The sequence below is a fragment of the Dendropsophus ebraccatus genome, chromosome 8 (genome assembly GCF_027789765.1).
Source record: "Dendropsophus ebraccatus isolate aDenEbr1 chromosome 8, aDenEbr1.pat, whole genome shotgun sequence".
NCBI classification, from domain to species: domain Eukaryota; kingdom Metazoa; phylum Chordata; class Amphibia; order Anura; family Hylidae; genus Dendropsophus; species Dendropsophus ebraccatus.
The window spans coordinates 113,490,380-113,515,525 of record NC_091461.1 but is presented as its reverse complement, the minus strand read 5'-3'; the positions used below and the strand labels follow the sequence as shown (position 1 = coordinate 113,515,525).

Below are 25,146 nucleotides of genomic sequence, written 5' to 3'. Positions count from 1 at the left end.
ATAGGAACCAATTACCGGAATTTAGGCCAGACGGGTTCTGTATGCAGAACTGATGAGTCGCTACTGATTCACAATGATGGGATCGGGGCTTAAAGGGACAGTGCGCATCACATCAATGAGGGCTTCTCTGGTGTTTTCTATTCTAATAATTAAGGGAAGTCTATATGTTATCAGGGGGAGGGCTAGTTATTACATGACATCCATTGACATCAGTCAACACCAGATGCTTTTTACAGTATGGAGTCACTCTCTGCACGGCTCTTGACTAATGGAAGAGGAGTAGAAGATCCCTCCGTCTCAGCAGTGTTTGTCTTACCTTTGTAGACTGAGTTAAAAACACATCATTACATCCTATATATGCTTTGTAGCAGTTAAAGGGGTTATCCAGCGCTACAAAAACATGGCCACTTTCTTCCAGAGACAGCACCACTCTTGTCTCCAGCTTGGGCGGGGTTTTGCTGCTCAGTTCTATTGAAGTGAATGGAGCTTAATTGCTAACCGCACCTGAACTAGAGACGAGTCGCGTTGTGTTTGAAAGAAAGTGGCCATGTTTTTGTAGCACTTAAGAAAAGGACGCTCTTCATTCTGTTTTGTTTTTTGCCTGCTCTATTGTATAGGTTTGTTTCCATCCTTTATGGATATTTTAGAGGCCAGACCAGTAGCATCTTCTTGCCATAGACTTGAATGGTACTTTAAATAAATTAATCAATCAGCATAAAAAATGACCATATGCCTTTGTCTATCAGTTTAAAAAAAAAAGTAAAATGGATCCTAACTGAAACCTGTCAGACAGTACCCCTGAGGAAGCCGGTAAATATTGGTGATACACGTGGGGCAGGGTACAGTGCAGGCCTGTGCTTAACATGTGCTGTGCAGACTCCGCTATGTATCTGTGGGTATATACTTATTCTTTTTGATGTTCAGCATTTTTGTTTGCATGTTCTTTTATTCTTTTCTATAATTCATGTATATTGACATGGCGTGTTACTGTGATGTGTATTGTTCACAGACTCTAGTGCACCTGGGAACAATTATTTTTAATGCACGTGTTTGGCTTCAGTCAAGTTCTGTCTTTTTTCCTTTTTATAGACCTTTTTTTAGATTTGTTTCTATTGTATTTGACCTTTAAAGCGGTATTATTCTTAGGTAAAATACATGGCGAATCATCCCCCCCATACATGTCATTACCTTATTTGTCTCCTTCCCTCAGTTTTAAGCTGATGCTTTCTGCTGAAGACACAGAAAACTGTACAAGAGCTGTTCTGTCTGTCTCCCCCTCCTCTCTAAGACATCTCATGAAAGCAAGTCCCTGGCCGGTTAATTATTTACTCTCTATCACCGGAGAGTTAATCTAAGGCCAAGTTCCTTGTGACCTTTCTGTGATTAACCCTCCTGGCCTCGCAGAGAGCAGGAACTGTGCAGAAACAGCCGGCCAGGGACACTGTTCACATGAGCCGTCTCGTAATATAGGAGGGAGCAGAGGAGGGGGAAGACGGGAAGATCACATACAGTTTTCTGTGTTTTCAGCAAAAAGCAGTAGCTCAGAAATGGAAGAAGGAGACTGAAAAGTTAATGACATGCATGGAATGAATTGTTAGTCTCCAGGAGGAGGGATATAAAATACCCCTTTAATAGATTGGTTTATAATGTTTCAGTTCTGCCAGTTCAGCCAACAATAATTGACAGCTGTAAGTTGGTGCATCATCGGTTAGGGTATGTCCACACTACGGAATCCCGGCGCGCTCACGGCCGCGCATCTCTGCTGGTCCCATAGGCTTCATTCTATGGTTTGGGCAGATTCCACCGTCCCCCCAAAGAATAAGCGGGTTCATTCTTTTGATGGACAGCGGAACCTGCCCAACCATAGAATGTCTGGAGATGCGAACTGGGTGATCCGTCGTGATTCCATAGTGTGGACATACCCTAATTGTGTATAGTGATCGGAATAGAAGAAATTACATGTCCAATATTTTATTTTCTATTTTTTTGGGGGGTTTGCTCTTTAATAGTCTATGGAGGACCATGAGTGACAAAGAAGGTCGCCGCTGACTCGATGCCGTCATCTCTTCTCAGCCTCCCTATAGGTGTTACTGCGGTTACTCAGACTGATGAATCGGTGTCCTCAGACATTTTCCTGTCTTGAGACGCCATTAATCTGTCAGCCTCTTCCCTTCTATACACGTCTCATGTCATAAGAAGAAGTCGGAATTTGTTTTCACTCAAGTGGATTGATCTATTTAATCTTTCTAGGCTCCTTAGAGGGATCATTTCCATCAGTCTTTTTCTCCCGATGACTCAAATATGAGGAGATTTCAGTGAATAAACAACAAGCGCTTTTTTTTTTTTTCTTATTTCCGCCACATAATTAATAATTGCAGCGAGGTTTCTGGGCTAAGTGCACACGTCGCCCTGGTCGCTTCCACGCGGTGAGATTTCATTAGCCGAATGTTGCTCTTCAGTCTTCAGCTCCCAATGAACTGGAGAGGTGGAACCGCTGAATTTCCATAATAACCTTAATGGAACCTGAGGAATCAATCTCACTGGAAACTATAAGATTACGAAAGGGGAGGGGGCGGTCATCTTGTGCTGGGCATATGGAGCTAGTTTGTTGTGGAAAACTGGAAAGAAATTGAGCTTAAAGGGATACTCCAAATGTTTTTTTAAAAAAATTAAAGCCTTCCAGTACTTATTAGCTGCTGTATGTCCTGCAGGAAGTGGTGTATTCTCTCCAGTCTGACACAGAGCTCTCTGCTGCCACCTCTGTCCATGTAAGGAACTGTCCAGTGCAGTTTGCTATTGGGATTTCATTTGGATCTGGACAGTTTCTCCTCCTTTCTGTGGCATAGTGAATTAGACTAAGTTTAGTCTATTACAGTCTGTTGGTCCACAGTGGTTTACATTTTCATGTTTGCTTTTTATGCAGCAGACTGGCATTGAGTGGGTGAAAGTGGTAGCACAGCTGTAAGGCTATGTTCACACAGCGTTCTTTTTAGGTAAAGAACAGACGCTGAGTTCAATGGAATCCGCGTCCGTTCTTTACTGCAGGTGCGGCATTGCATTGAAGTCAATGTTCACACATTCTATTTTAAAGGGAACCTGTAACCCCCCCCTGTGCCGGGGTGACGCCCGACCCCCCGGTGGAGCATCATTTACTTACCCCTTCCCCGAAGTCGAAAGCCGTGGGCGCGATCTGAGATGAGTCCGACGCTCATAGAGAATGATGGCTCCAGCCATTCTCTATGGGCGTCGGACTCATCTGTGATGAGCACGCGCACGGCTCCCCTGGGGGGTCGGGCGGGCGTCACCCGGTCAAGGGGGGTGGAGGGTGTTTGACAGGTTTCCTTTAATGCCCGTTGACGTTAAAATAATGTACCTGCCTAATATTTCTGGACGCTGTTCAGTGTAAAGTACATTCACAAGGAGTGAATGGGTAATTGATTTGCAGGCACACCCAATGGTGCCCACAAATCAGTAGTAAAAAAAAGTATGTTCCTGCAGGAACGTGCTGAATGTAGCCTGGCCGCCAGCATTATAACAGCATCTGTTACTATGCAACGGACGCTATGTGAGCATAACCTAAGGCTGCAAACCCGCGTTCCGTTTATACAGTCCATATGCAGCCTGTATGTTACAGATTGAACTGTCGGAACTCCCTGCATGATCATTCACGATGCATCGATTCTGAAACAATTCAGCAGTTCGGTCCGTGACATACAGGCTGCTTACGGACTGAATATACAGAACGATTGTTTGCAGTCTGACACAGTAAAGGTTGTCACTCTGCTGCAGATTCCTAAAAGTTTTTCAATGTTTTTCCTTTTTGTTTTCCAGAAACCGAAACCAAAGGAATGGCACCCACCCGGAGGATTTATCATCGGACTATGGGGACTGATTCTTCTTGTCTTCTTCAAAACCTACGGCATGAAACATATGAAGCACGTGTTCTGAGAGGAGCGCAATGACCCCCAAGGCCCGGGAAATACTTTGCACTGATATTTTCTTGTATAAGTTCAAAAAGAGCCGCGCAGAACCCAACAGGAAAACCAAAAAGTTACAAGATTGAGAGTCCAATTCTGCAATGGGCCGAGATGACTCCATCCGTTGGATGCAGCCATGTTCACGATGAACGGCCAAACATAATTTATTGTGCACCGTTAAAAATTGGAGAATGTACAAAAGTCGCCCCTATCCTCCTCCCAATCTATATATACATTATATATATATATATATATATATATATATATTACAAGGTTTAATAGGTGTGAGCGATGGCCGAGCTGAAAGTCGCTCTCCCGGCAGGATGTATTTTATACCTTTCTGCGCTTTTCCACTCTTGGCATGGTATATTGAGAGCTTTCTCAGCAGAAACAAAAATAGAAATATTGATTTATCATGCTAAGTACAGCATTTCGGATCAATCCAGAACCCGAGGTAATTATGTATCTAGGAACTGGTGAGCAATTAGAATTTAAAGCAAGACTTAGCAGCCCGTGGAAAACCTCATTTGATTTATTCGCTGCTCATCAAACCAGAATGTCCGGCGCGTTTTGCCTTTCCAAGCATTTTTATTGCTCCTGTTTGCTTTTAGTGTTATACTCCTAGAAATATGAGGGGTTTCCAGTGCAAACAGTGCAGTTTATATTAAAAAAAAAAACTACCAGGTGAAAGAAGATGCTGACTAAGCAGGGAAAGTACTCGGCACAAGGACACTACCCAAGGGCAGTAAAGTGCCGCTGCATGAATTCAAGCCAAGGCCGCATCTCATGTGGGTAACGCGGAGACTGACATGTGTCCTAATCCACATTGTCCGAGTACAGGAGACCGCTAACTTCACATTAATGACCCAGGGATTCTCCATGTTGTATCTTTACTTTTAGTTACTTTGTTCATATAAATTGGGATTACATTTATACTGCCTTTTATGTGGTGTTTTTTTGTGTGTGAAAAGTACAGTTTTATTCAAAATGTATCTGCATCGTGCTCTGTATCTTACAAGCAGGATGTCTGGCATTGATGGTTTTCATGCAGCACAGGATCCATCATGTTGCCCTTGTCTGACCTCACTAGATATGGTTCAAGTAGGAGGCAACAAATCTGTATAACATACAGTAGCACTCAGTTACCCTTATACTTAAAGGGGTTATCCAGCGCTACAAAAACATGGCCACTTTTCCCCCTCTCTTGTCTCCAGTTCAGGTGCGGTTTGCAATTAAAGGGGTACTCCAGCGTGGGGGCTATTTTTTTAGCTCTGGCCGGGGAGGAGGTGGCTGAAAGAAAAGACGTCTACTCACCTCCCTGGTTCCAGCGGCGGCTCCCGCGTCGCGGCGCTCCGGTGCCCGATTCCCGTCCGCTTCCGGGTGTCTGACGCCTCCTTCACTGAGTGGCTGAGTGGACCTGAGACGTCACGTCTCGGGCCCGCGTCAGACATCCGGAAGCGGACGGGAACCGGGCACCGGAGCGCCGCGATGCGGGAGCCGCCGCTGGAACCGGGGAGGTGAGTGGATGTCTTTTCTTTCAGCCACCTTCTCCCCGCCAAAGCTAAAAATAGCCCCCACGCTGGAGTACCCTTTTAATTGCAAACCACACCTGAACTGGAGACAAGAGAGGGGGAAAAGTGGCCATGTTTTTGTAGCCCTGGATAACCCCTTTAAAATGTTAAGTCAGCCAGACTGGCAGGAGCGCAGACTATCTTATGTGTTTGTGGATGTTTCGACCCCTGATCCTTTTGTCCTTAAACGTTTGATACGTTGCTGCCCAGGCACAGAATATAACAAACATGCTATTCTTGCCTCTCTGTGCTTCTCTGGTCTTCTTTTCCATCATCTTCGGTCCCTGGTTGAACGCTCCCAGCCAATTACTGACAAGACAGTGTTGTAGCCAGTGACTGGCTGAGCGGGCCATCACTGCCAGACAAGTCTGTTCTGGAAGTTCAGGTGGCCGCTTTGAGCCAGGGACCGAAGATGATAGAGGACGACATAGGGGGGAGTGCAGGGAGGTAAGAATAGGCTGTTATGTTCAGCACCAGCAGCGTATTAAAAGTTATTTCTGAGAGGAATTCCCCTTTAAAGCAACACTGCCACCTCCGACTGCCTGGCAGTTAAATAGATATCAATAAAAATATTCATGACATACCTTATTGCATGTGTCAGATTTTTTTTTATATTAAAGACCTTTATTAGGGTCTTGCATAGTGTCAAGGAGGTGGGACTATTGTTCTCTGGGCACTGATATACCTCTCAGTACTGATTATGCAAAGGGCCAGACATATAGTACAGTGATAGCCCTATTTCACGGAACGATTATCGTTCATAGACTCGCTCCAACGACCGCTCGTTAACGAGCACTTAACGATTTTTTTTAAGCGAACGATAACACATAATACGTGTGGGAATGTGAACGATATCTGTAGTGTAACAATTTTTTTTGCGGTCCTTACATCGTTACATGGTTACAAGATTTTTTATTCAACGAAAAGATGTCTGTCTGGATGTTGCTTATCTCTCCCTTCCCCATGGACAACACAAGTTTTATGGAGAGGTAGGGTGGGAGAACTGCCAATTATTGAAAATATATGGCCACCCTAAAGGTTATATCAATAGCTGATGTGATGTAAAGCATCTTTGTGATATAATTTGGAAAATGCAACTATATTTTTTATATTGGAAAAACATTGTATCAATATGGCCACTGGGGTCTCACTTCAGGTTAAAGACGTAGTATATTAACTGTGAACATTATAAAAAGGCACTACTTACCTCTCCCCGTGAAGCATTGCCCCACCAGCTCCTGGACCCCCGCCGGAAGGCATTCCCCCCCCCCCGAGTTGTCTGGCCCAGCTGGTGGACGGCTCACTCAGCCAGTCAATTACTGGAGCGGCGTCCCGCCCCAGTCACTGGCTGGCTGAGCAGGCTGTCAATCAGCCGGGTTGTGACCTTGGCTGAGAAGAATATCTCGAAACCTCACAGGGGTCCCAGAGTGACGGTCTGGCGGCGGACAGGCACATGGACAGATGAGTAGTGGTGGTTATTAGGTCCCCCCCCTCCCCACCCTGCTTTTTCAAATAAGCTCTTTCCCTCTATTGCTGACAGCTTATTGTCTAGGAAAGCAGTCTTCTGGCTGGTGTATATATAGTTATAATGTAGATGCATAGAGATATGTTGTGCATATATACTATATTCAATATAAATATGTTATCTATAGCTATATATACACACCAGACAGAAAACTGCTTTTAGAGCAGATTGGTGGTCAGTAACCTAGACAATGAGCTGACAACAATGGTTGGAAGGGAGCAGCATACAGGAGGAGGAGACATATTTATAACTGAATGTATTTGCAAAAGTATAACTATATTAGCTGAGATGGGAATATCCCTTTAAATCGCTGTCCAGTCTCTGTTGCTAATGCCTTTCCGACTCTGGCAACCAATATAGTAAGACAGAAACGGCAGCTGTGACATCAGGCCTTCTTTTGCAGAGCGAGTTTGCTGGCTCACTTGCTGATTGATTTAGTACACAGAATTACAATACCGCCCCCTATGGACAACACTGTTAATGTGAACTCCTAGTTCTGACTATAACAAGTAGGAATTGGACAGATTTATAGAGAAAATTTCCGCCATTTATTTACAGAAGGATCAAGAATACTAACCAAAATATATTATGAAAAAAATCTGTATTGTCAGAGCAATACATACAACCAACAAAACAATCCTGGTAGAGTGAAGTAGAACCGCTGTGCGTCTCTGGGAAAGTGCCGGACTGAGTAGGAAATGAATTCTTATAAAACTACAGGATCCAGAGCGGAGTCTCGCTGTGTGCAGCCTCCTCTGTATATACACAAGTCGTGGACGTTATCGCTGTCAGCACCAACCTCGGTGCATGGTAATGTACATCGCCCAGTTTCGTCTCCACCTTACCAAGGAGACTTTAGTCCAGTTGGTCGGGGGGGGGGGGGGCAACTGGTTCTGGTAAAAGTGCTATAATGCAGACCCATAGTTTAACCAAACCTGAGGGCAACCATTTTTAAGGGGGTGGGGGACTAAACCAAAAGCTTGTGAATTCATTAGATGCGATAAATATCACATCTATCTGCAATCTTCTGACCATTCTTACCTTTCCAGACAGTTAAGTCCCACCATAGACATAGTTAAAGGGGTTATACCAAGATCATAATGCATCACCTATCTAAAGCAAAGTAGCATTTTTGCATTGAGTGGCAGCATTAATAGGTGACGTGGCTTCTCCTCTGCTGCCACTTGCTGTGTTGGGAACTGCAGGTCTGCACAAGTCCCAGTCCTGACACAGGTACATATCATTAGTAGAGATGAATCGCCCGTCTAAAGTAAGCAAAGCGATTGGCTTCAATTAGACAGGGGATCCACTCATCTCTAATCACTAGCACTGCTGCATGCAGATACTGAGCCTCCCCTGGTGTTTATATAATATGTCAGCGATAGACTAAACAATACACTTGGGGAAGCTGTCTGTGTCACTAGTGCTGCAGCCTCCCCTGATGTTTATTCTAATGCTAACATATATAAACAATACACTTGGGGAAGCTGTCTGTGTCACTAGTGCTGCAGCCTCCCCTGATGTTTATTCTAATGCTAACATATATAGACAATACACTTGGGGAAGCTGTCTGTGTCACTAGTGCTGCAGCCTCCCCTGATGTCTATATATGTTAGCATAAGGGTACTATTAGACGGGCTGATAGGGGCCCGATAACAACTGCAAACGAGCACCGATCTGCTAGATCGTTGCTCATTTACTCGGCCTATTACACGGCCCGATAATTGTTTAACAAGGGCTGCAAGGACATCGTTACTGATGCCCTTGCAGCCCTTGCTTAAACGGTATACTTAACTTATCCACGTTCCAGGGCTTCTGCTGCTGCGGTCCGCTTCTCCCTGGGTCCCGCGTGCTCTAGCTTCAAAGCGGCCTGTCAGCTGACAGGCCCTTCAGCCAATCACAGGCCGTGGCGGTCCTGGCCTGTGATTAGCTGAGCGGCCTGTCAGCTCAGACAGGACACTCTGAAGCTAGAGCGCACGGGACCCGGAGAGAAGCGGACCGCAGCAGCCCTGGAACGTGGATAGGTAATATATATCGTCAGTCGCCACGCACCGGTACGTCGGCGCCCAACAATTATAGGTTCTAACCTATATCAATGATCAGCCGATGACAACGAAACGGGACGATTTGGCCAATTATCGTTCCGTGTAATAGTACCCTTAGAATAAAAATATACTTGGCGAAGCTGTCTGTGTCACTAGTGCTGCAGCCTCCCCTGATGTCTATATATGTTAGCAATAGAATAAACACTACACTTGGGGAAGCTGTCTGTGTCACTAGCATTGCAGCTGAGGCACAGTGTAGAAGAGTGAGTGGTGATTGACAGTTATCCTTGCTCATTCTGCTACACTGCTCCATAGCTGCTGCACTAGTGACACAGACAGCTTCCCCAAGTGTATTGTTTATTCTATTGCTGAGGTATTCTATAGACACCAGGGGAGACTAGCTTCATGCAGCAGTGCTAGTGATATGTAACACTGCAGTTCCTGACACAGCCACTGGTGGCAGCAAAGGGGGCAATGTTGATTAAACAAATTAAAAAATATATATAACATTTTATTTGCCAGAATGGTTGGGGGGCAGGTGGTTGGATTCCCAAGAATCTGATGCTTATTATCCATCCTGTGGATAAGCATTAAATTATTTTGGCATAAACTTTAAAAAAAATAAAAGTAATAAAACGAAGCCTGCAAACGCTAAGATAAACCCTTAACCCTCCATGTCAGATATATCCATCATGGGAGTGTTAAGCATGTATGGAGCGGGCAGGGGAGCCTATCCCTTTCCATAGCAGGTGACAGCCTCAGTCAGTGGTCAGCATCGGAGCCAGCTCCAAAGCCGGTCATTTAACCACCTAGATGCCGCTCTAAGTGCTGATGGTTCACCATGGCTGCATCCCCTCAGGTTCAGTTGCTTCTAAGACTCCCTTGGGTCCTCTCGGTCCTCAGAACATTGGCTTTACAGGACTTTGCCTTCCAGAGTGGGATTCCGGTTCCCAGTCTGGTTGAAAAAAGTGAATGTTGAAAGTCCGGGCCCAGTTGGCAAAAACTCTTTTCTCCGTAATAAAGCGGTGGTGGCTTCCTTTACGTCCTCGTTCATGGGAGATGTACATGGTACATTCATCTGGTCCCATAGGTTCATAGTAATGGTAAGGTACCGACGTGTGGTTGGCGGCTCTGTGAAAAGAATAAGAAGGTTGGGTTAGGAAAATTCACACATCAAGTTTCTAATCATGGCCGATGCATGGATTGTCAATGGCGGATGTGGATGGCGGGCTTGGGTGAAAGGGAACGTCCAATACACAAGTTCTTTTTGGTGTACTTTGATTAGTCAAATTCAAATGAAGGATGCCTAAATATAGGTCATGTGACTACAACTACTCTCTATGATTTATTAATCTATGAGGTTTGGTACTTCCATGGTTATTGATCAGTTGAACAGGTTATGATTTGAACCATAATTTACACTCCCACTTCCCAGCATCATCCTTACATGTCAGTACAGTAATGCAAATATTTAAAAAGTTTTGGAGCTCCCAGCATCATCATAATTGATGATGCCGGGAGCTCTGAACTCTGAACACACCATCCATATTTCCAGAACGTGGGAATGCCCTCCTAGGGGGAGATTTATTAAACATGGTGTAAAGTAAAACTGTCTCAGTTGCCCCTAGCAACCAGATTCCACCTTTCATCTTCCGAAGAGTCTGTGAGGAATGAAAGGTGGAATCTGATTGGTTGCTAGGGGCAACTGAGCCAGTTTCACTTTACACCATGTTAGATAAACCCCCCCCCTAGGAGGGCATTCCCACGTTCTGAAAATATGGATGGTGTGTTCAGAGTTCAGAGCTCCCGGCATCATCAATTATGATGATGCTGGGAGCTCCAAAACTTTTTAAATATTTGCATTACTGTACTGACATGTAAGGATGATGCTGGGAAGTGGCAGTGTAAATTATGGTTCAAATCATAACCTGTTCAACTGATCAATAACCATGGAAGTACCAAACCTCATAGATCAATCTATTTTTCATACAGCACCAACACAGGAGAAATTAACTGTTAAACAGTGCGTATTTAACTCAATGGGTTGTCTATGTAAAGCCCCTATTACAAGGGCGATCGGCTGGAGCAAGTGGGCGCCAACCTGTCAGGTCAGTGCTCGCTTGCTCCTCGTTCACCGCCGACAGCGAGCAGGTAAGTGCAAGGCGGTCAGTGGGCAGCTCCCCGGACGATCTTTAAATCGTCCTGGGAGCCCATAGGCGATAGCAGCAGTATGCTGCCACTGCTGCTATTACACGGAGCAACAGCAGCAGATCGTTGCCGTTTCAGCCTGTTGAAAGACAATGATCAGCCGACATCATGCATATCCAGAGTCGGATTGGCCCACCAGAGGCCTGGAGGATCCTCCGGTGGGCCCCCAGCTTTAGAATCTGCACAAACACTAACTGACATGTTGTTTCTCACTGGTTTTCCTTTGGTGGTCCCCAGATACCCCAGTCCGACACTGTGCATGTCGACTGATCATTGTTTTCTCTTACACAAAGCAATTTTCTGCTGCAGCGGCCAATATCGGCTGAATACAGTCGCGAATCGCCTTGTGCAGGGCCTTGTATAGGGCCTTAATGCAAGACAGGACAGGTCCTCCAGACAGAAAGACGCTCTTTGGAACCACTTTACAATCTAGTCAAGATAAGATGATCTTGAACAGACACTTTCTCGAGTAACTTAGAATTCCCCAACAGGCTGCATGAAGATAGGTTTTCTGAATTGGAAATACAGTTATCGATGTGAATAAATGGGAAGCCATTAGTTTTCAAGACAAAACGCCACCATGAGAAGTCTAGAGCGGTGCGTGGTAAACACTAGAGATGAGCGCAACTTGAGTCCGATTGTTCAGCATTTGAATACCCTTCACTGAAGATGGATGCAGCCATAGGGACTCCTGGGAAAAGCCTATGGGTGGTATAACACAGGATGATTTTTTAGCGATTAACGATAAATGATCTCAATGATAACTATAACAAACCATCTTAATCGTTCACCCTATTACACAGGACGATGATCGTTACTTACTAATAGACCAGGGAACGACCCAACGATGTTTTATTACATCGAACAATGTTTGAACGATTTGTGAATGATCAACAATGAAAATAGGTCCAGATTCTATCAGCAGGAAACGATTAAACGACCAAAGAGAAATCGTTGATCCTTTATTTACACAAAACGATTACTATTTAAATCAAAACGATCTAAGTTTGTTTTTTTTTAGCGATAATCGTCCCGCGTAATACATAGTTGCCAACAGTCCCAGTTTTGCCAGAGACAGCCCCGGCAAAACCATGTCCCGGAAGGTCCCGCCCCCGTCGTGTGAAGCCCTGCCCCCTTCCAGCGCGAGTGATGTTACTCATGCAGAGGAGTCCCTGGGGGACTAGAGGAACCATACTGGTGAGGTAAGTATACCTTTTTTTTTTTTTTTTTTTTTTTTAATACAGATGAAGGGACAAGAGGATGCTGAAGGGGGTACTGGTATGATGATGAAGGGACAGGAGGAGGATGAAGGGGGAAGTCGTATGATAATGGAGGGGTAGGAGGATGAGGGGGTAGTACTATGATGATGGAAGGGCAGGAAGATGAAGGGGTAGTAGTATGATGATTGAGGGGGAAGGAGGATTAGAGGGGTAGTACTATGATGATGGAGGGGCAGGAGGATGAAGGGGGTAGTAGTATGATGATGGAGGGGCAGGAGGATGATGAAGGGGTAGTAATATAATGATGGAGGGGCAGGTGGATGAAGGGGGTTGTAGTATGATGATGGAGGAGCAGTAGAATGAAGGGGGCAGTAGTATGATGATGGAGGGGCAGGAGGATGAGGGGGTAGTACTATGATGATGGAAGGGCAGGAAGATGAAGGGGCTAGTAGTATGATGGAGGGGGAAGGAGGATTAGAGGGGTAGTGCTATGATGATGGAGGGGCAGGAGGATGAAGGGGGTAGTAGTATGATGATGGAGGGGCAGGAGGATGATAAAGGGGTAGTAATATAATGATGGAGGGGCAGGAGGATGATGAAGGGGTAGTAGTATGATGATGGAGGAGCAGTAAGATGAAAGGGGTAGTAGTATGATGAAATTGGGTGCAGCTGCATCATATGGGTACAAACTACCAGTATGTACAGTCAGTCAGGAGAATGCTATCTTTGAGTCTCAGCCTGCTCTGAGTGGGGAGTGTAATATACTGGGACCTGAAACTGGGGTGTGTAATATACTGGGGACCTGATACTGGGGTGTGTAATATACTGGGGATCTAATACTGGGGTGTGTAGTATACTGGGGACCTAATACTGGGATGTGTAATGCTCCTTTTGTGTTGTTCTGACTGTAAATTCCAACTGTAAAATTTTGAACCCACACCCATGATAGGCCACACCCCACTAAGACCACACCCACAATAAGCCACACCCTTTTTACAGCTAAAGTGTCCCTGGAAAAAAATTTCAAATGTTGGCAACTATGGTAATAGGGCCCTATGTCTATGACAAAAATATATGGACTATGCACCGCCAATATTACAGGCAGCTCAGTGGATGACCGGAATATAAATAGTACCAACCAAATAGTACCAAACAAAAAAAAAAGGAAAGGAAAGGCCTGTCATATATACTCACTGGCACACCAAACAAACAAAGAAGAAAATATGTACAGTATCTTTATTTCTCGTAAATCAAAGTAACAAACATCACACCGGGGCATAAACATCTAAAAAGCCTATATCTGTATTCATGTTTTCCAGGACTCCCTAGGGCTGCATCCAAATTCTTCAGCCGCTGGTATTTAAATGCTGAGTGATGAAACTCAAGCATGCTCATCCAGTAAACACTCATGGGGCGAAGCCCTCACTAGAGCACTTCAATCCGTTGATCAGAGCTGGTGCTGAGATTTAGATCTCCACCAATCTGATATCGATTGCTTTTCCTAGGGATAGGCCATCAATTTGCAGCCCTGGATGACCCCTTTAATGAAGAGACGCAGGAAGCAGCTGGTAGTCAGAAATAAAAAACTCTTTCTATATACTTTTAAAACACAAGCGGATTTAATTTCCTCTGGGATCTAAGATATATTGATGTACACGCCTCTCGGAGGGGAACTGTCGAACTGTATAATAATATTGAGCTGTAATCATAATCTGGAACCTAAAAATTTACATCCTGAATCAATATCTGGAGTGAGTGATGAATATACAGCCAGTCAGGCATATAGCAGAATATGAAGACAGAACTGGAGTCTATTCACAGACACAGATCCGGGAAGGGAATGCTAAGCAGGAAACACTCGCACAACATCTGTCTGCTCCACTTTAATGAATTCACAATAATAAATACACATTAAAAGTCAGTTGTAAGAAAAGAGAATATGTGAAAAATGCTAAGTGATTGTGGATTATACATGTGTGATAAGAAGGAAAGAAAAAAGCTGCCGAGAAGAAGTAATAACGTTCATATGCTGGGGACTTCAGGCAGAAATAGGAATGCAGTAATGAGTGCAGGCAGAAAGGGGTGTGGTTAACTATAGGAATGCAGTAACAAATGCAGGCACAAAGGGGTTGGATTAACTATAGGAGTTAAGTAACAAGTGCAGGCAGAAAGGGGTGGGTTTAACTATAGGAATTAAATAATGAGTGCAGGCAGAAAGGGGTGGGGTTAACTAAAGGAATGCAGTAATGAGTGCAGGCAGAAAGGGGTGGGGTTAATTATAGGAATGCAGTAACAAATGCAGGCAGAAAGGGGTGGGATTAACTATAGGAGTTAAGTAACAAGTGTAGGCAGAAAGGGGTGGGTTTAACTATAGGAATTAAATAATGAGTGCAGGCAGAAAGGGGTGGGGTTAATTATAGGAATGCAGTAATGAGTGCAGGCAGAAAGGGATGCGGTAAATTATAGGAATGCTGTAACGAGCACAGGCAGAAAGGGGCAGGGTTAAGTTATAGGAATGCTGGCAATTAGTGCAGACAGGGGGAGAGAGGTGACTACAGGATGTAATCAGATTCCAGCAGCACCTGGGGCAAGGCAAAGTATTGCACCCCCCAATGCCCCTAGTATTGTAGTTAAACCCCCCAAGATCCCCCCTAGTACTGTAGTGAACCCCTAATTATGCCCCAGGTACTGTAGTAAACTCCTTCATGATGCCCCTAGCCGTGCAGTTAACCCCCATGATGACCCTAGCCGTGCAGTTAACCCCCCATGATGCCCCTAGCCGTGCAGTTAACCCCCCATGATGCCTCTAGCCGTGCAGTTAACACCCCCCCTGCATGATGCCCCTGGCAGTGCAGTTAACCCACCTTATCCCTTAGCCTATACCAAATAAAAAAATACTAAACATCCCACTGACATTTCCTCAGGTCCAGATCCAGGCTCCACACTCAATGTAATACTGTGTGCAGTGCCCGCCAGACACAAGAGGGCGCTATGTACAGCATGCATCGTAGGAACTCGGGGCCGGAGGTGGCCTGCTGCCCTGAATTTCTCCACCCCCGCCTTAGAAGGATTACCTAAAATCTGCTGATCTAACCTAGGGGCTGCTAACTGCATACAGAATACTGAAGATAGAACAATTCAACATAATTCAAAATCGACACAAAACTAAATTTTAATTCAAAAAAATTATTCAAATTGTTCTTTAAGATTCAAAGTATCAAATACGAAATAACAGATTTTTCCCTCAAATTCCATCCCGGTCTAGAAACACAAGGTCGTCTGTACTCTACACAACGTCCCTCGTCCTAGACAGAACCTCAATAACATCTGCCGTCCACCCCATTAAGATGTACTTTAGATGTGTTGTTGGCCATATTAAATCTTCATCTCTCCCTTCGCCTCTCGTCCACTGGTTCATTGACTTCATAACATTACTTCCAATACCTTTGAGACGTCCTTCGTATGAATAGATAAGATATCCACTTAGTTCCATGGCAGTGATTAGACGGAATTGGTTCTCTCCTAATTAATACTTATGGTTGACAACCATTAAAGTGTTCTAATCCTGGAGAGGCAGCATCCTAAATAAGGATTAATACAGAGATCACCATGGCTGAGAACGCGGCCGGACAATCATTACGCCGCCTTCAGTCGATGGGAAACCAATCTCGGTTAACTGGTAGTGCATGTTACGTGGGAAATGGAAGTATGTACTTAGCCCCCAGTATAATGACTCGCTGTGGAGTGTAATAAGTAATATATTGATTTAGTCCTTTTTGATAAATGTCATTTCAAGCCCCACAGTCTATGTTCTGCAAACCTATCGCTGTGCCCGGCTGCTGAAAGGACGAAGGAAAATGGAAATATTAAGATCAAAGTTATAGGGGTGGGAAGAGGCCAAGAGGTAAAATTCTGATTGAAGTTCAGGTGACAATAAAACTCCTTCATCCTCCTTACTTAGGTCAAGAGCATTGATAACTCTAATAAAGATTTGGGTGAAGAGCTAAAGGGCTAAGGGTTCTCCTTGAGGAGAGCACCAGAAGGTTTGTGGAGTCTTAAAGGCCATGTGTGGTGTCCCAACACGGGTGTTCCTATTGGTTACACCCTTCGTAAAAGCCTGTACTTTCAAGTGTAAGTGGTGATGTAGTAGTACGAGTAGTAAGAGTTTCGCCACAAGATGTCGTTATTGCAAGTATGTATGCTCAGTTATTGCACAGCTGTAGTACTCAAATAGTTATTGTTTGTGTGTGTGTCACATGCGTCTGTACGCCAATGAGAGTTCTTTCTTCTTCTTACCTATCATCTCTCTCTTTACTTTTCACATATGCACTCCTCACCCATTCACAGCACACCTCAGATGCGCTGTGGGGAGGAAGTCACATGGGTAGAGGCAGTGTAGGGTCTTTTTTGTCTTTGGACTCTGTAGAAGGACACTAGCCAGAACGCTCTACAGCAGTCCAGGTCCCTAGTCTAAGTTGTGGTCTACGTGTGGCAAGTAGTGGTCGGCACTTCAACTGGTGGTGGTGCCTGGGCCAAGGCACAGTACATCAAAAGAAATTCCTGACACTTGCCAATCTTCTGCAAGGTAATTTATTTACATAGGTGCAAGTACAGACAGACAGATAAAGCTCTTTATCTGTCTGTCTGTTGTTGCACCTATGTAATAAATCACCTTGCAGAAGATTGGCGAGTGCCGGGAATTTCTTTTGATGATAAGTTAAGGTCTAGACGCAGAGCACATGTACCTAGACACCGTTTCTTCTCCAGTAACTCCACTCAACACTATGCAGTTTAAAACCTTTACTAGAGAGGACAAGTCAGGGATCATCATAACCCATGCGGTGGACAAGGTGAGATACAGTGCAGAACAGTATCCATAGCAAGTAAAGGAACTGATTCGGATAGAGCAAAGTTGCTAGAAGCCTGTGAACTCTATCTCGCAGCGTGGGTGTAAGCAGGGAACCCTCAGCATTCCGCTCATCTCAGGTAACAAGGTCTGAGGCTTGTGTCACCCTCTAGGATGGCTCACTCGACACTGGTGGGCAATAGGTGGTGCAAAGCCCAAAAAGTCAAAACACAGGCACCAGTATTCTCTCTCTTCTCCAGTATTCTTCTATTTCTACCTACGAAGTTCTGGCAGAGCACAGTACTACTTGTGTTGGGACTCTCGATATCCTCTTCTCTACTTCTCTAGTCCTCTCTTCTACTTCTCAGCACGCAGCTCAGTCAGCACGACTGTACCACTCTTTCTACTCTCAATAAAGATCTGGATCCTAAAGTATTAAGTGTCTTATCAAGTGTGAAGTATTGTATCAAGGCAAAGCTGTATTATCTACTGCCTACCTCAAGTATCTTCAGAGTAAACAAATTATATTTTTGCTAAAGAGACTCTGTGATTCCTCGTCAAGCATCGACACAGTACACACACACTCCTTGGGACATCTCCCCTTTTTGTGGGTGGCAGTGCCAATAGTCCGGGTGGGTCACTACTCCACTCCGAACCACCGTGATAAGTACTCAAGGGACCCTGAAACAGCCCGGCAGGTCATTGACCAGAGGGCAACAAGGTATAACCAGCCCATTAAAATAAAAGCAGGTGTGCCACCATACCTGTGTGCCCAACTGGCACTGGCGTCACGACAGATTACCATCACTGGGCAGGGCTATATCTCGGCCAACCACCATAGAACTGGCGTCACACCTAACCATTTGGCAAGTGACTGTCCGTACCTCTTAATTAGAGATGAGCGAACCTGGAGCATGCTCGAGTCCATCCGAACCCGAACTTTCGGCATTTGATTAGCGGTGGCTGCTGAACTTGGATAAAGCCCTAAGGCTATGTGGAAAACATGGATATAGTCATTGGCTGTATCCATGTTTTCAAGACAACTAGGGATGGTCCGAACCGAGTTGGGTTCGGGTTCGTACGAACCCGAACCCTCGGTAATGATTCCCTCTGTCTGCCCGCTCCGTGGAGTGGGCGGATCCAGCGGGAGGATCGCCTGGAAAACTGGGATACAGCCATAGCCATAGGCTGTATCCCAGTTTTCCAGGCGTTACTCCCGCTGGATCCGCCCGCTCCACGGAGCGGGCAGACAGCGGGAATCTGCTGCCGAGCGTTCGGGTTCATATGAACCCGAACTTCAGCAGGTTCGGACCATCCCTAAAGACAACCTTAGAGCTTTATCCAAGTTCAGCAGCCCCCGCTAATCACATGCCGAACATTCGGGTTCGGATCAACACGAACCCGAACCCGGTTCGCTCATCTCTACTCTTAATATATTTCACACATCTCTCTTTAAAGGGATTGTCCCAGGAAGAATATTGCTTATAGCCCCAAATTCTCAACATTTTTTATTTTACATTTCATATTTTAGCTGATAATACTGGATTTTCAGGGGCTAATGTTAGTATAGCACCACCTGCTGGTTCTCTTTAATATCTTTACTGTGTCCACCCGTGTAGGTATCTGAGGTGGACACAGTAAGTGAACACAGTAGGAGAGGTTGGTAAGGAAATGCAGTGGCAATCTCCACCTCTACCCAGCAGAGAAGCTTCACCACATCAGGGCTCCCTTCAAGTACCTGGTGGAGAAGAGAGAGGTGCAAGATATGTGTGTCCACCTAGATACTTACTGAGGTGGACATAGTAAAGCTATTAAAAAACACAGCATTATTCCTGGAATACCTGGTGAGTTTTTTTTTTTTTCTCAATAAGTTCAAATACAAAATATGTTCAGAATCTGCTGCTGGATTTAACAATAAACAATATTTTTCACTAAAAAATCCCTTTAAGACCATTGGTAACCCTCCCCCCCCCCCCCCCCCCCCCCCAAAAAAAAAAGAGTTTCTGAAGTTCTTGATTGACTCTACATAAAGGTTTTCCTAGTATAAGAGATGACAAGTTCTATAGGATGGAGAATTACCTGCAGAAATCCGGTGGGACCATCCCGTACACGTTGATTGTATCGCAGAGTTCCAATGCAATGGACATGGTGAACCATCCCGTACTGAGCCAAGTGTTGGAAACTTTCCTGCAAGAAGAAGGAGAAGTTCTATTACTATACAAATACCATAGAAGTCTTTATCATATAAACTATAACAACACTTATTACTGCTATATAAAGCAGGGCTTCTCTAACCGTTTGTTCTCGGGCCTCACCAGGTGACCCACATTGATGCTTACACCAACAAACACATACTACTATGCAGACACAGCATCAGATACCACCATGTAGTGCCTATAATATCCCAAATCAGCACCATAGTGAAGAATTGTTATTAATGCTCCACCTGTATAACCCAACACCCAACACACTGCAACAATACATCAACAATACATACCGCTCCACCTGAATAACTCAAAACCACATTGCGCCAATAAATACTGCTGCACCTGTATAACCCTACACTACACCAATGCATACTGCTCTTACTCCACGTTGCACAAATAAATACTGTTCCACCTGTATAATCCAACAGCATGCTGCATAAATAAATACTGCTCCACCTGAATAACCAAAAATCATGCTGCACCAATGCATACTGCTCCACCTGTATAACCCAACACTACACTGCACCAATCCATAGTGTTCTTACTCAACACTGCAGAAATAAATACTGCTCCACCTGTATAACCCAACAGCATGCTGCACAAATAAATACTGCTCCACCTGAATAACCCGAATCCACTCCGTGCCAATAAATACTGCTGCACCTGTAAAACCCAACACTGCACTGCAAAAATGCACACTGCTCTTACTCCACGTTGCACAAATAAATATTGCTCCACCTGTATAACCCAACAGCATGCTGCACAAATAAATACTGCTCTATCTGAAAAACCCAAAACCATGCTGCACCAGTAATTACTGCTGCACCTGTATAACCCCAATACTACACTGCACCAATCCATAGTGCTCTTACTCCACACTGCAGAAATAAATACTGCTCCACCTGTATAACCAAACACCATGCTGCACCAAACATACTGCTCCACCCGTATAACTCAACATCACACTGCACTAATACATACTACTCCACCTGTATAACTCAACATCACACTGCACTAATACATACTGCTCCACCTGTATAACTCAACATCACACTGCACTAATACATACTGCTCCACCTGTATAACTCAACATCCCACTGCACTAATATATACTGCTCCACCTGTATAACTCAACATCACACTGCACTAATACATGCTGCTCCACCTGTATAACTCAACATCACACTGCACTAATACATACTGCTCCACCTGTATAACTCAACATCACATTGCACTAATATATACTGCTCCACCTGTATAACTCAACATCTCACTGCACTAATACATACTGCTCCACCTGTATAACTCAACATCACACTGCACTAATACATGCTGCTCCACCTGTATAACTCAACATCACACTGCACTATACATACTGCTCCACCTGTATAACTCAACATCTCACTGCACTAATACATACTGCTCCACCGGTATAACTCAACATCACACTGCACTAATACATACTGCTCCACCTGTATAACTCAACATCCCACTGCACTAATACATACTGCTCCCCCTGTATAATCCATCACCATGCTGCACAAATACATACTGCTTCATGTATATAACCCAACAGAATGCTGCAATAAAAAAAGTACTGCTCCACCTGTAAACCAGCACAAGTGCAGACCTCCTGTTTAGAAAACCTACCCCTCTACTCACCTGGCAGCTTTCACACAGACTAATGTACAAAAGACTGAAGATTTATTGAGCCTGAAGTCACAGCACTTTCTTAGTTGATAATACTATAAGCTGGTGTCCTACCAGGAATATAGACGTCCATCTTCTATGTATGAGCAGAACACACATTGTCCAGTGCCAGGCTCTGACCCCAATGGCCTCATACTGGTTCTGTGCCTATATAGAGCCCATTCACACATGCAGGATCTGCAGCAGATCTGATTTCACACTGGGAGTCAATGGGGTTTGTTAAAACCTAAAATACCATAAATTCTGCGGTAGCCTTGTTGCCCCTCGGAGCAGCTTGGATAGCGGTGAATGCGGGGAGAGAGAGCTGTGACACGCCAATCCTTCCCTCTAATGGTATTATACCGCTACATACAGCCCTGTCTGTCCCATCACCATCCAAATTACAGGGGAACTGAGAAAAACACCAAGTTCGGGAGAAAACTGAGTATTAGCTAATGGTGTGAAGACTATAATTACTCTGTATGAAGGGAATTTTCTCCGCATTAGTATCCATATCCACGGAAATGCTACGGGCTCTCTGGCAGATGAACAAGAAAACCATTATTTTTTTTAGATTACGCTGGGAGGCAAATAATATCCGACTTTATATCATGTAGATCAGGAGTACGGAACCCAGGCACTCCAGCTGTTGCAAAACTACAACTCCCATCATGCTTCAGTCTGCCATTTGCCTTCATGCACTGTGTTTTTGATCTTGTATTGTTCCTGTTTGTTACCCCTATCGTTTTTATAGTGCTCTGAAATTAAGGGCGTTTAATAAGAAATAATAATAATTGCAGCAGTCGGGCCCCACCATGATCAGCCATAAGATGTAGGGAAGACTTGTCTGATGAAAATATCCCTTTAATAGGGCACTCTGGAGAAAAACATGTTTTCAAATCAACTGGTTTCAGAATGTTATACAGATTTGTGTTTTACTTCTATTTAAAAAATCTCCAGTCTTCCAGTACCTATCAGCTGCTGTATGTCCTGCAGGAAGAGGTGTATTCTTTCCAGTCTGACACCGTGCTCTCTGCTGCCACCTCTGTCCATGTCAGGAACTGTCCAGAGCAGGAGAGGTTTTCTATGGGCATTTGCTGCTGTTCTGGAAAGTTCCTGACATGGACAGAGGTGGCAGCAGAGAGCACTGTGTCACATCAGAAAGAATACTCCATTTCCTGCCGGACATACAGCAACTGATAAGTACTTGAAGACTTGAGATTTTGAAATAAAGGTACTCTACAAATCTGTATAACTTTCTAACACCAAAAGTGTCTCTGGAGTACTCCTTTAACCTTAAGGTCAGGGCCAATTTTCATTTTTGAGCTTTTGCTTTTTCCACTTTATGTTTAAAAGGCCATACATAGAAGTTGCATTTTTCCACCTAGAAACCCACATGAGCCCTTATTTTTTGCGTCACTAATTGTACTTTGCAATGATAGGCAGAATTTTTGCATAAAGTACACTGCAAAACCAGAAAAAAAAATAAATGTGTGGTGAAATTGAAAAAAAAAAACGCATTTCTTTTATTTGGAGGGTATTTGTTTTTACGCCGTTCACCCTGGGGTAAAATTGACTTATTTTGCATGTTCCTCAAGTCGTTATGATTAAAACGATATATATAACATGTATAACTTTTCTTTTATCTGATGGCCGGTAAAAAATTCAAACCATTGTTAACAAATATACGTTCCTTAAAATCGCTCCATTCTCAGGCTTATAGCGCTTTTATCCTTTGGTCTATGGGGCTGTGTCAGGTGACATTTTTTGCGCCATGATGTGTTCTTTCTATCGGTACCTTCATTGCGCATATGCGACTTTTTGATCGCTTTATATTAAATTTTTTCTGGAGTTGATGCGACCAAAAATGCGCAATTTTGCACTTTGGGATTTTTTTGCGCTTACGCCGTTTATTGTGCGAGATCAGGAATGTGATAAATTAATAGTTCGGGCGATTACGCGCGCGGCGATAGGAAACATGTTTATTTATTTGTTTATTTATTTATGTTTATAAAATGGGAAAAGGGGGGTGATTTGGACTTTTATTAGGGGGAGGGGATTTTTATTAATAAAAAAACATTTTTACTTTTATTTTTACATAAACTAGAAGCCCCCCTGGGGGACTTGTATTCAGACAGCACTGATCTCTCATAGAGAGCAAAGATCCATCAAATCGGTGATAGATTACTGTGGCCTGCTGCAGGCCATAGCAATCTATTGCCGAGCCGGGATCAGCGTCATTGCGACGCTGAGGTCCGGCACGGGCAGAAGAACGGATCTCCGACCCACTATACACCAGGGATGTTGTGTATAAAGCCCTTCAATGCAGCTGTCAAGCTTGACAGCTGCATAGAAGTGCTTAATTAGCCGGCAATGGGACCCGCGCCGGCTAATAGAGGCACTGCCCGGCTGCAGATTGCAGCCGAGAGCGGTGCCGTTCAGAGCGGGGTCCCGGCAGGACCCCTCTCTGAACACCCCCGGCGGCTCCATGACGTACCAGGTACGTCATGGGTCGCTAAGTGGTTAAGGACCTACCTCTCATAGATATGCACACATTAAAAGGGTATTCCCATTTTTTTACCAAATATTTTTGCAAATACATTTGTGGTGTCCAACCACGGGTGTTGCTTTTATTCACACCTTTTGTAAAAGTCTGTACTTTTGTGTGGTCTTGTTGCAGCTACAGCATTACTAAAGATGAGCACTAGATGTTGCTGTATGTTGTAACTTAAGTATGGAAGCTGCACGGCTGAAGTATCTCAAGGGTTATTTGTATGTGTATGTACCAGATTCTGTTAGCCAGTAGGATCTTTGCTTTCTTCTGTCACCTCTCTTTTTTCCTCTCTTCTGTTGCACTCTTTCCACCCAACCACAGCGCACCTTACAAGCTGGTTAGGAAGTTAGTCCCTTGGGTGAAGGAGGAGTCTTAGCTGAGTTTTGGTGGAGAAAGGACGTGCCCAGATACTGTAGCTCTCCACAGTGGTTCTACCTGGGCCCAGGCCCTCTGCCAGGTCCCCTTTACAGTCGCAGTCTTAGGGTATTACAGGGTATTACTGAAGCCGATGGGGGCCTAATAATACCTGTAAACGAGCGCCGATCTGCTAGATCGGCGCCACTTTACTGGGCCTATTACATGGCCCGATAATTGTTTAACAAGGGCTGCAGCCCTTGTTTAAACTGTATACATTACCTGTCGAGGTGGCACGGCTCCTTTTCCTCTGTGCTTCTCCCCGGGTCTGCACGCTCCAGCTTCAGAACAGCCTGTCTCAGCTGTCAGGCCGCTCAACCAATCACTGGCCGCGTCGGTCCTGGCCTGTGATTGACTGAGCGGCCTGTCAGCTAAGACAGGCCGCTCTGAAGCTGCAGCACACGGGACCTGAGGAAAAGCCCAGAGAAAGAGGAGCCATGCATACCTGGATAGGTACGTATTCCTCTTTGCATATCATCAGCGGCGCACCGCTATTACACGTAGCGGTGCGCGGTCGGCGCCCGACAATTATAGCTCAGAACCTATATCAACGATCAGCCGATGACAACGATCATCGGCTAATCGTTGTCTTTATTACACGGAAAGATAATCGGCTGGATAGGGCCTATTCGGCCGATTATCGTTCCGTGTAATAGTACCCTTAGTCAGTACCCCGCATGGGTAGGACATGGGACAGAGCCCCCTTACAAACTTCTTTCTTGAAGCATCAAACACACTGTGTGATGCACTGTTAGGCCCTTCAAGAAAGGACTAGCCAACAGATCACCTCAACCCACGCCGAGGACTAGGAGTAACTGCAGTGCAGGACAGTATCCACAAAAGAGCCAAAGAGCTAGGAACTGATCCGGGTGGAGCAAAGTTACTAAAGG

At 44.7% G+C, this 25,146-nt stretch overlaps 2 protein-coding genes across 2 annotated transcripts in view; one reads left to right on the top strand and one right to left on the bottom strand.

Annotated features, from left to right (window-relative positions):
* Window positions 1-4,164, top strand: part of PIGK (phosphatidylinositol glycan anchor biosynthesis class K) — a 98,261-nt gene extending 94,097 nt beyond the window's left edge. The window contains exon 11 of the mRNA XM_069979448.1: window positions 3,832-4,164. Within this exon, the coding sequence (XP_069835549.1) occupies window positions 3,832-3,948 (117 nt within the window). The 3' untranslated portion in view covers window positions 3,949-4,164. The remainder of the gene's footprint in view (window positions 1-3,831) is intronic.
* A 4,931-nt stretch (window positions 4,165-9,095) lies between these two features.
* Window positions 9,096-25,146, bottom strand: part of ST6GALNAC5 (ST6 N-acetylgalactosaminide alpha-2,6-sialyltransferase 5) — a 108,439-nt gene continuing 92,388 nt past the window's right edge. The window contains exons 4-5 of the mRNA XM_069979447.1: window positions 19,472-19,579; window positions 9,096-10,249 (exon numbers count right to left, since the gene is read on the bottom strand). Of these exons, the coding sequence (XP_069835548.1) occupies window positions 10,018-10,249; window positions 19,472-19,579 (340 nt within the window). The 3' untranslated portion in view covers window positions 9,096-10,017. The remainder of the gene's footprint in view (window positions 10,250-19,471; window positions 19,580-25,146) is intronic.